The 11,435-nt window shown below is 41.5% G+C and overlaps 3 protein-coding genes across 4 annotated transcripts; 2 read left to right on the top strand and 1 right to left on the bottom strand.

The window, feature by feature from the left end:
- Positions 1–213: 213 nt before the first annotated feature.
- On the bottom strand, positions 214–7,497 carry LOC107300458 (hydrolethalus syndrome protein 1 homolog). Of its 2 annotated transcripts, XM_015829781.1 has the most exons (3): positions 7,451–7,497; positions 2,375–2,456; positions 214–1,430 (listed from the first exon to the last, which is right to left on the bottom strand). In XM_015829781.1, exon 3 carries the CDS (start codon positions 1,398–1,400, stop codon positions 486–488), a length of 915 nt encoding a protein of 304 aa, XP_015685267.1. In that variant the 5' UTR covers positions 1,401–1,430; positions 2,375–2,456; positions 7,451–7,497; the 3' UTR covers positions 214–485. The 2 variants fall into 2 exon arrangements, with proteins under 2 accessions (XP_015685267.1, XP_015685269.1); XM_015829783.1 differs by lacking the exon at positions 7,451–7,497 and having other exon boundaries at positions 2,375–2,459.
- Positions 2,696–6,040, top strand: LOC107300457 (tRNA pseudouridine(38/39) synthase-like). The gene is made up of 4 exons (XM_029287002.1): positions 2,696–3,075; positions 4,325–4,878; positions 5,058–5,248; positions 5,597–6,040. The coding sequence occupies exons 1-4, from the start codon at positions 2,701–2,703 to the stop codon at positions 5,914–5,916; spliced, it is 1,440 nt and encodes a 479-aa protein (XP_029142835.1). The 5' UTR covers positions 2,696–2,700; the 3' UTR covers positions 5,917–6,040.
- A 1,389-nt stretch (positions 7,498–8,886) lies between the features above and the next one.
- Positions 8,887–11,013, top strand: LOC107300456 (mitochondrial RNA pseudouridine synthase RPUSD4-like; the record flags this gene model as incomplete). The annotated part of the gene is made up of 3 exons (XM_015829779.1): positions 8,887–9,048; positions 10,034–10,199; positions 10,812–11,013. Coding segments are annotated over exons 1-3 (518 nt in total), but the record flags the coding sequence as incomplete, so codon positions are not given.
- Positions 11,014–11,435: the final 422 nt, after the last annotated feature.

The following is an 11,435-nucleotide window of genomic DNA, read 5'->3' as shown; positions in this document are numbered from 1 at the left end:
AGACATGAACAGCAACTCTAATGCATGATGAAAAGCAGGAGAAATGAAGTTTGGCCTTGAAAAGAATAAAATAATCATTTCACTTCATACATTTAATTTAATCTATACATCCAGAAGTTAAAACTTTTTAAAAGTACAGGAGTTCAAAGAGGGGAATGTGTGTGAAGTATCTTGGGGGGGGGGGGGGGAGAAAAACCAAACAAGGATCCTTTTACTTGACTGTATTTCAGTAGGTTTTGATTCATCTTCTGCCTGCCTTTTTATAAGGTAATATTTACATTCAAATAATATGATCGGAAACGACGATAGGTTTTAAAAAAAATCTTTTGCCAGAAAGTAGCCATTCAGATCCAAAATACATTTTAAGAGTAAACGAGTTAGGGTTTGGAATTGGAAAGAAATAAAAATAGCCTAGCTGCATTAGCTTGGCTCTTTGGGATCGACTTAAGTTCTTCTGTGTGTGACCTTTTAAAGATTCCAGGTTCTTAGGAGGAATAGACGTTCCTAGGCACCACGCCGTTGGCTAAGTCACAGCGTATCCCCCAGCGCAGGGCAGATCTCTTCTTCTCTGTGGGCACCAGGTAATTGTTGGGGATGTAAACAGGCTGAGCCTTAGGAGGCAGTTCTGACTTGTAGAGCATCTGTTCCCGAATGCTCCAGCGTACACCTTTCCTGGGATCTTCCCCCGGAAGCCGCAGGGATTCCCAGTTGTGCTTGTGTTCCAGGTAACGGGCAACCCGATCGGTCTTCGGTCTGTTCCGATTGAGCTGCTCCAACTTTGGCAAGATGAAGGACTTGGGGTGGGCGGTTAGGATGAAGTCCTGCTCAAAGGATGAAGAGCTGAGGCTCTGGCTCTCTTTCCGGGAACACTGATGCCGGCTTTCCTCCGAGGGGCTCCAGGAGTAGACTGACCCAGGGGAACTTTGGGGCTGGTTCCCCTCCACACACTCTTCCTCCTCTTCCTGAGCGTTCAGAAGGTACATTCTCTGATTTAAGTTCTCACACTCAGGACTGGATTGTTGGACACTTGGATTATTGGATTCTGTCTCACTAGTGAGGGATTCATCCGTCACTTGCACCTCTCCGTCAGGCGTTCGCCTCAGAACTTTCCTTTTCATCACAGGTTTCTTAGAAACTCTGGAATTCTCGGGGTCGTCTGACTGGAAGCTGGCTTCTGTCTGACCTTGCCTGATCACTGTGGGAAGCATCGGTCTGGCCACTGAGGCCACCGAGGCTCTCGGGTAGGGGTCCAGCTGAGGGGCCGCTTGAAGCTGCCTCGGGCTATCACCATCACCCTGTTCTGCACACATGCGAATAAAGTCCATGGCGGCGGCTTTGAGCCGTTCTTCCCTGCTCATAGAGTTCCATCGGTATCGGTTGGGTCGTATCAGGGCTTGCATTGCTTCTCTCAGTCGGGGTAGTTAGCAGTTCTGGAAGAGATGAAAAGCTGGGTTTGTACAGTCTGCTAAGTCTTACAACTCACACGTATTGCTCAACCCCATTTCTATCAGCCCATCTTGTTATTTATAAATAGGATGGGCTTTTGTTGACAGTTGTGAAGGCTGCCCCTCCCCAGCTCCTTTGGCCAGATAGGCTGAGACACACCTAGTGCACATCCCAACTTTTTCAGGCAAAGGCATATACACCCAATCCCTTCCTCTCCTGGAGATGATTTGAGGGAGTGTAGTAACTCTCCAACAGCTTGATAAGTGCCTGCGATTATTCTAGGGAGCAAGGATGGAGTTTATTTCCGAAGGAATATATAAGCCAAAGAAGGAATGTACAGTAGTGCTTTGTTATTTATCTCTCAATGCTCTTTAAGTCCCTTTTCCCCCCTCTGCAAACTCAGCAATTATCGGCATTTCAGTTTTCCTTTAAAATAACTTGTGGCTTTGCAATACCTAGAATCATTTTCTAAATAAGCATAGTAAAATGGTGCACTTTCCAGTGAAACCAATTTGTGTGTCTCCCTTTTCTTTTAAACCACCTTCTCACTTAACAACTTAGAGCAGCTTTTTAAAAAAAAACATTAATTTAACTTTATACTGCCTGACTCCAATCAACTCTGGGCAGTTCACAATATAAAAATAAATAACAAATATAGAGAAAAGACAACAACAAGATGGCAGGATTTTCCGAGTTAAACATATCATATACCTGCCAGCCTAACTCAGTGACTAGGAGAAGGATCAGGCCTTTAAAGCTGTCTGGAACACTATTAGGATTGAAGCCCCTCGGATCTCATTCCAGAGGGCAAACACCACGATGTAGAAGGAATGCTTTTGGGGTCCCGATAAATGGCATTAGTGGGCGTGCTCTGAATGCCTTCAGGATGCCAGCAGGGGTTTATTTGTTCGTATATTAATATGCCTACCTGGGACAGGTACCTTTTGCTCCTCTTTAGCCAACTTAGAAATGGAGGATCCCAGTAGAAAGGTGGTTTAAAACTGATTCTTCTGTAAGTGAACAAAAGCAGACACGCAGTTCTCAGTAATTAAAATCATAGAATCCCAACAAGCTTTCTCTACAGAAACCAAACAACGGTTGGCAAGCGAGCAGCAAATTAATTTTCTCCAGCCGAATAATTTCTAGCAGCATATACAGATTGCATGACTTTGGTTATTCCCAGAAAGATCCTTTTTCCACTTCCACTGCATTTTCATATTGCAGGATTCTTTTTTTTTTAATAGTATTCCACCAATGGCCAAAGGCACAGAAGAAACAGAAAGGCTACTGAAGAGAATCCAGGAGCTGGAAGAGACGGTGCAAAAGCTAGAAGGCAGACTCTTGGAAAACAGGAAAGGTGAAGGGAATGGCCTCCCAGCATCAGGAAAGGGGAAGAAACGTCCACAGCGGCCATTCAATTTCAGTGCGTATGCCCAGAGGCATGTGGCACTAAAGATTGCCTACCTGGGGTGGGGATATCAGGGCTTTGCCAGCCAGGAGAACACCCACAACACAATAGAAGAGAAACTGTTTGAAGCTCTGGGAAAAACTCGGTTGGTGGTCAACAGACAGACTTCTAACTATCATCGCTGTGGACGCACCGACAAGGGAGTCAGTGCTTTTGGACAAGTAAGACTCGTATTTAATTTATACTAAAATGAGGACGGGGCGAACACAGAACATGCGTTATTGCAACAAATAATGCTCCCCCCTCCACTTTTTAAAAGGCTATGTCAACATTAATTGTGCAGAAATGCTTAGTGAACTTCATTAACAATCTCTTCTGGAACTTAAGAGTCTGATAGCACCTTTTCCAATTAATAAATGTTAAATAAGCGTTTGTGAAGTACAGCTCATTTGATCATATTCACCTGATAAAAGCTTACAACTGTTAATAACATGTTTAGACAATAAAGGGTGCTTTTAAAATCCTGATTTTTTTTGGCCACCACAGAGCTCTCTTCCTACAACCCATATAATTTAATGTGCTTTGTTAAAGATTTGGGCTATTGCCCATCTTATAAGCCAATATTTAGTCAACTGCACAATCAAGTTAGAACTCAGTAATATTGTTATACAGCATGATAACTGTATAGTTAGAAAACTCTGAACATAAGAACAAAAACTACTTATTTATTATTAATGCATTACAATGGTTTAAATTACAACATTTGTAAGTAGACAGTTAAGAGTGCATCTATTATGAAATTAAGAGATGAGCCTGAGCATCGATCTGCAACCGATGACAATCTATTTCTGCAAAAAGATTTAGCTATTTAGAAAAGGTCTATTATTGCAAGTAACAAACATCTGTTTAATCAAAGCAATTAAGGTCCAGAGTTTCCAGGAAAAACTACTCCAAAACATTTATCCAGTAAAATGCTTTAATGGACAATGGGAAACTTTTGTTATACATAAATGTCTGTTAAATGCAAAACTAACATGTTAAATGCAAAAGCACTTTATATAATTTGCCAGTGTCATTTCCATTACAGTAATGTCATTTAGGCCAAAATGTATTCTGGGCCTAACACCATTATGCAAATGACCTATATTGTCATGGAAATGTAGTCCATTGCATGCAGAATCTTATAAAGCCCCACTAAATCAAAATTATTTCTACTGCAATCCCAATGATAGTGGTATTTCAGCATTAAGGTTCTGGTTGTAATTATATTTTATTGGCACAAGAGGCACTTCTGAATGTATTATAAGTAAACAGGAAAATTATGAAAACAACAGGATATCAAAAAAATTATACCTCAGCCAGTTAGTTGAAAGCTCTTCACCACTGGATAAACAGGAAAATTATTCAATGATAATTCAACTGAAAATGTGTATCTAACCCTAGAATCACAATTTATTTGCAATGTTTCAGGTGATCTCTTTGGATCTCCGGTCAAACCTTTCAGAGAATAAATCCGTGGTTGCAACAGAAGGTAAAAGTCCTATTTCAGAGGAGATCCGCTACACCCATATTTTGAATCAGGTGCTCCCTCCTGACATAAGAGTATTAGCATGGGTCCCTGTAGATCCTAGCTTCAGTGCTAGATTCAGTTGCCTGAAGAGGACCTATCGCTATTTTTTCCCCTGTGCGGACCTGGATGTCGCTCTTATGAATACTGCAGCTCAAAGATTTGTAGGGAACCACGATTTTCGTAATCTCTGCAAAATGGATGTAGCCAACGGTGTGACCAACTTTCAGAGGACAATCCTGTCTGCAGAAGTGAAGCTTGCAGATCAAGAAAGGAAAGTGGAAGAACAAAACCCTTTCCAAATGTATGCGTTTCAAGTAACGGGACAGGCATTCCTCTATCACCAAGTCCGCTGCATGATGGCCATCCTCTTCCTGATTGGGCAAAGGATGGAGAAGCCTGAGATTATTGATGAATTGTTCGATATAGAAACCAATCCTAGGAAACCACAATACAGGTAGGAATTCCTGAAAGCATGCACACTCTTACTGCATTGGCTCTCTATATTTGAGCATGCCTTGTTAAAATTATATTTCATAATTTGGATCTCTTGCCAAAAGCTATAGCATTTTCAAAACAATGTGCGCTCTTTTGGAATTACGTGATTTGTACTAATTCAAGTTGATTACCTTGCAGCATGGCAGTGGAATTTCCTCTAGTTTTATATGACTGTGAGTTTGAAAACATCCAGTGGATCTATGATCATCAAGTCCAGGAATTTAACGTTACACGCTTTCAGCAGCTTTGGACGAACCACGCTATTAAAACTCAGATGCTGTACAGCATGTTATGGGGCCTGGATTTTGCAAAGATACCTACAGAGCCAGGTAGGAAGAATGATATTTTTAAACTGTATTGAAATGAAGCTTCAATTTAACATGTGGTAGATAAAATCTGCTGGTATACTATGTGTTTTGGTCTATCTGTAAAATTCAATGTTGTCATTTTATACACATGTACAACTCTCTTCATGTATAATGAGCATTTTGTTTCGAAAGAACCATTTCCTTTTATTTAACTAATATATCCAGCAATATGTTAAAACTGTATTAAGTGGAGTGGTTTTAACAAGTTCCAATATATTTAGAACTACTTCAAAGGTCAGAAGCAACTAGTGAATTAAATGCTATGATTTTTCTTTTTTTGTTCTGATGATGACTAATTGTTGATTACAGCTTCAAGCAACAGCACAACAATACTCTGGAGAGAGGTAACACCACCAGTCCACAACCAGATCAGTGCTTTAATCGAGGGAGTGAAAGCCCGCAATTACAAACCGTTAATGGATCGGCCCAAATGTGAAGGTCTAGAATCTCGTATCAGTCATTTTGTGCGCCGAGGACGCATTGAACAACCAAATTTGAAAAAAACAAAGCATCCTGAAAGGGAATTTGATGAGCAAATGGAAATTAAGAGCAATCAGGTGGATTCTATTGAATTCGACAAGGAAATTCCAGAACAAGCTGCAAAAAGGATATGTATTAGTACAGACTGAATTTTATTGACGCTATCTTGCTATCTTTAAACAAATGAAATTACCTTAAGCAGATATCTAAAATTATAATGGTAATTACATTACATGTAGACTTTCATACATTCCCTTTAACCTTCAAAAAATAAATATTTTGTTATATAACTAACAGGCAGATATCCAATTATTTAAAAAAAACTGAATCAGATCCTGATATTACGTTTTTGTTTAACCATTAGATACTTTCCATATGCAGCCATAAATAGTTGTAAATAATGATTTTAAAAATTATACTTGCCAAAACAGTAATTCAGAATATGGTGGAAGCTATACAAGTAGGTAACGCTTCCAAGGGAATTGTATTTTAATAATTTCGTTTTCTCCAGAAAATACTAGTTATGCAAATTTCTCGGTCCTTTACATTTCTCATATTTTTAAAAAACTTTTTTTTTTACCTGCTTTAAACATTTGGTGAGAACTAGTCTGGCATACAGGGTAAGGTATTGGCTAGAAATCAGGAGATTATGAGTTCTAGTCCCACCCTGGGCACAGAGATATAATGTCAAACTATTTTCTGAAAAACCTTATCAAGAAAACTTGTCCAAGCGATCTTCAAGAATTGGACATCATTGAACAGAAGAAAAAACACACTCGGCAGAAAATCTGAATATGATTTCATTGTCTCTCATGAAGGAAGATCCTGAAGATTACTCCCCTGGAAATCTCTACATACACTTTATGAACAGCATAATGTAATTACAGAATGCCATATGAAATATTTTAAAAAATCATCTGTTGAAATGTACAGCAATCAGTGGACAAAGACATAAAAAGCCTCAAATCATAAGCTTAGTTCATACATTTTACTAAATCAGAATATGGTATCTTCTTAGCATAACAAGTGAATTCAGTCATTATGGATTGCAAACCATGGCGTACAACTTAGTGCAGGCTCAAATATGGTGCTTATGACACCTGAAACCCATTTCCATGGCTGTACAATATAATAATAGATTGCAAAAGTGTCCTTTTGTACAAAATTATTCAGCTAAAAATAAACAATCATGCAGCCTATGAGGAGTGATCAAATTTAGAATAGTTGGGAATATTAAACGGCCAACATGGCTTTTTTGAAAAAGTAGTTAAATGGCGAATTGATGTAATTTATAAATCTAGCCCTTCAGAAGTTTTTACATGAGTGATTAGGCTCTATAAGCTAATTTTCGTAATACATCCCTACCTACACCATTACTTTGGTTGGGTTGACACATTAAGCCAAAAGTGGCTTGTGGCTTAGCATAATACGTAAACTAGACAATGTAATTATTGTACCATGATTTAGCATTTGCATTTTTACCCAAGCGAGTCAGTGATTAGTTATTTAATAAATCAAAGTAAATCATGATTTAGCGTGTCTGTGAATAGTTCCCTATGAAGAAAGAAATTGTGCAGTCTTCAAATGTAGTAACTACACCCCTAACTGGATACAGCAATCAAGCTCTTCCTATCACACAACTGATGCTATTTTGTTTACAAGAATTAAATAGGGCTCTCATACCTGTAATATCTTCTAGCAACTACCATTCCTTCAAAATGTTCATGAAATTGACCTGGAAAAGAAGCAAAAGAATAAATATTAAGACCTACACTAATTGGGGTTAACAACAAATGGAAAAATTCTGTAGCGGAACGAGGTTTTGCTAACATTTATAGCAAAAATACTGCGTTTCAAGTTCTAGCCCTCACAGAATCCCTTTCGGGCTAATTCTCTGACCCATTTCTACTGAGCAGCCCCTTAGAACAGCGGTTCTCAACCTATGGGTCGGGACCCCATTTGGGGTCGGTCGACCATTTCACGGGGTCGCCAAGCAAGGCTGCCCGCCATTTTTTCCCCCTTTTCCGGCGGGTGCCTTACCTCCCTTGGGCTGGGCCAGCTGGTGGTCGGCCTGCTCCGTCTCTGCCGCTTGCCAGCTACGCCTCGGACGGCGCAGGGGGCGGAACCACGCATGCGCAGCGCCCCCGGGCAGGGAAAGTCCTCGACTTACGACCGGTTGGGTAGTCCTCGACTTACGACCGGTTTAGTCCTCGACTTACGACCGATTTATTCCTCGACTTACGACCGGTTTAGTCCTCGACTTATGACCGGTTTAGTCCTCGACTTACAACCAGTTGGGGGTCGCGGCATTAAAAAGGTTGAGAACCACTGCCTTAGAATAAAATTATTTTGTGGTCACACCGTTTATATTAGGGTTAGGCTTACTTATTCACGTTACAGATCACATATATTAAAACGAACATCATTTACTGCGAAGGAAGCTCCCACCCCAGCAGGCTTCCGAGGCTGCTGCTTTGTAACTTTCCCATCCACGGGGACGGGGTTTCTCAACCTCAGCCACTCAGTGGGGACTTCAACTCCCAGAATCCCCCCGGTCAGCATGCTGAGGGTTGAAACGCTGCTTTCCGAGGCTGGAGAGCAAGGACTAAACGCCACAAAAAGAAAAAGTGGGGTTTTCTCCTCAGCCTCGCGCTTTCACCGCCTCCCCTTCTTCTAACCGCCTCTCCGGCCGGCTCCGAATCCACCCGCTTCTCTTCCTGAGCGGGCTGAGCCTCGCGACGCTCCCCCGGCTCGGTCCCACCGCGAGTACCTGGCCGCCACCGCCCGCGCTGCCTTCCCGGCTGCCAGACAACCGTTAACGCCGCTTCTCAACTGCCGTTCTTGAAAACCAAGACCCACCTAGCCGCCGGCACGTTCCTATTGGCTGTAAAGGTTCCCTTCTTGTCTTTCTCATTGGTCTGCCCAGCTTTGCTCCGCCTCTCCCTGTAGGTTATTGGACGGGGAGAGAGAGAAGGTGGGGCATTGAGCGTCGCACCGACGTCTCATTGGACGGACGTCGCGATTGGTGGGCCTCCTCCGGGCAAGGCGCGAGGATAGCCCGCGAGCGAAAGGGGCGTGACGTGAAGAGTTTAGTCCACCCCCTTTCTGACGTCACGTGGACACGAAAGAAAATGGCCGCCCAAAACGTTCCTTGCTCATTTCTGCGAGCCGCCGCTCTTCGGAGGAGTTTTTCCCACAGTCCAGCCGCGGCCGCTTCGGTAACCGCTGAGCAGATGGCGGAGAAGCTGCGGGAGCAGAAGAAGCCGAAAGTGGCCCCGGAGGTGAATCTGTTGGCTTGATTGGGAATCATGAGGTTGGGGCAGTGTTTCTCAACCTTGACAATTTTAAGGCATGTGGACTTCAACTCCCAGAATTCCACAGCCAGCATTGCTGGCTGTGGAATTCTGGGAGTTGAAGTCCACATGCCTTAAAATTGTCAAGGTTGAGAAACACTGGGTTGGGGGTTGTTGGTTTTTCCCAGCATGCACCACGGAGAAACCACACTTCCCAGCGTGCATTGGTCGTTAGAACTTTGAAAATTAAGCGAACTGGGTCTCCCAGCTACGCGCGATGCGGCAATGGAAGTTTTGTGATGTGCAAAATCCTAGAAGGATTTGTTGAGATGCAGGAATAATGACGTGTGTTACCCTCCTTGTTCATTGTGAAGGATTCTATTGTGTAGACAATTTACAGACACAGCTTGACTAGTAAGTGATCTGACCCTGGCTCTGGAACTATCCTTCCTATTCATAGCATTTCTTTGCCCGCCATCCTGTTAGCTTTCCAATAAAATCGTTCATATTTTATATTTATATGAATATTTATATTTTAGGCTACCCAGGACTTGCATTGAAGCAAGCTGCAATAATCTTCAAAAAAAAATAATATACATTCTCTTTAGCTGTTCAGTTTTGTTCCATCAGATTTATTTGAATCTATCTTTGAATAACAATTAGCGGATTCTCCAAACTTGGAAAAGCAGACTTTAAGAAATGAGATGGAAGAACTGCTCTCTCTCTCTCTTCCCCCTCCTTCTCTCCCCCTTCTCTCTCTCTCAGCCATACTATCATTTTTTCTATAGCACCTTCACATTAATTTTCACCCTTCCCTAAAAGCAAAAATCCCCCTAACATATGTACTTTCTATGTAGCACCTTCTTTGACACCTTGTCTTATATGCATTTCTGCTTTGTTATATGCTATTGCTACCAAAGCTGTGCAGTAAAGAGACTAACTACCTGACTTGTTCTTCATTGACTATTCAAAGGTTCCAAAAGACCGAGTACTGAGGCGAGTGCAAGAATATGTTCAGCAGACCCGATGCTTCCAGCAGCTCCATCCTAACGTCCTAGCCAAGGTTCTCAAACAGGGGGTGCTCTACACGAACGAAGATATTGTAGTAATAAACAAGCCTTATGGACTTCCTGTCCATGGTAAGTGTAATATAATGCTGGTTTTCTAGCAGTGTTGATCAAAATGTATTAGACTAGTTGGGTAATAAAAGTCCTGCTGAGACGTCAAATGATTTTGCGTCGGTTTCTGAGGCTTTATAAGTCTTATTTTGCTTTCAGAATGTAGCTTGAGACTTCCTAGTTATATATGTGGCAGATGCTTTATATTGTGGATTCTCTAAGCAAACCCTGCTGTCAGGGTTTTTTTTCTTTTTGTATACTGCATAGACTGGTATTAAAACCGATGAAAATAAACTGGCATCATCGTATGTCTGAGCATGTATGTTTTGATGGTAAATATTGGAGGAGCAACAAAAAGAACACCCAACTCTCAGATTACACTAATGTGTGTTTTCACAGGTAGCTCAACATAAAAAATATGTTTTTTCCTGAAACTGGTCCAACTTGAGTTTGATATTTGGAAATGCTGTAGCACCAATAAAAAAACCCAGTAGCTTTGGAAATTAGGTGATTTGTGTTAAGGATGAAATAGTTTGGTTAAGCTTGGTTGAATAAAGGCACCTAACAATTATTTGTAAGCCGGGTTTTATGCCTTTGCATTATAAATAAACCTAGTCTCTCTCTACTTCACAGGTGGCCCTCGGGTGAAGACATGCATTACAGATGTGCTGCCAATATTGGCAAAGATGTTAGGGGGCATGAAAGCTCAACCTCTGCATTTATGTCACCGGCTGGACAAAGAAACTACTGGAGTGATGGTCCTAGCGAAAGATGAGATGATTGCACACCGGGTCCAAGAGATGTTTAAAACCCGTCAGGTGGAAAAGAAATACTGGTAGGAGAAATCGTACAAGTGATGAGTAAGTTATTGCGACTTGATAAGAAACAGTGATTTTCAGTAAGCCAAGAATCTACTAAGGACCGCCCTTCTGCAGTATGAGTTATAGCAGGGGTAGGCAACCTTGGCTCTTTTATGACTCGTGGACTTCAACTCCCAGAATTCCTGAGCCAGCCATGCTGGCTCAGGAATTCTGGGAGTTGAAGTCCACGAGTCATAAAAGATTTAGATTTAGATTTTAGATTTTATTAAATTTATACCCCGCCCTTCTCCCGGAGGACTCAGGGCGGCTTACAGCCAGTTTAAAACAGTAATACAATACAAAATTTAAAAAGATTAAAAATAAATATTTAAATTTGGCCGCTTCTACTAAAAATTTAATTTAAAACCCCTTTAAAATACCCCTAGGCCAGTCCTGC

Source organism: Protobothrops mucrosquamatus, unplaced genomic scaffold, assembly GCF_001527695.2.
Source record: "Protobothrops mucrosquamatus isolate PMUCROS unplaced genomic scaffold, P.Mucros_1.0 scaffold7151, whole genome shotgun sequence".
NCBI lineage: Eukaryota > Metazoa > Chordata > Lepidosauria > Squamata > Viperidae > Protobothrops > Protobothrops mucrosquamatus.
Note: the sequence above shows the minus strand (reverse complement) of the source record. Positions and strands in the feature narration are given on the sequence as shown.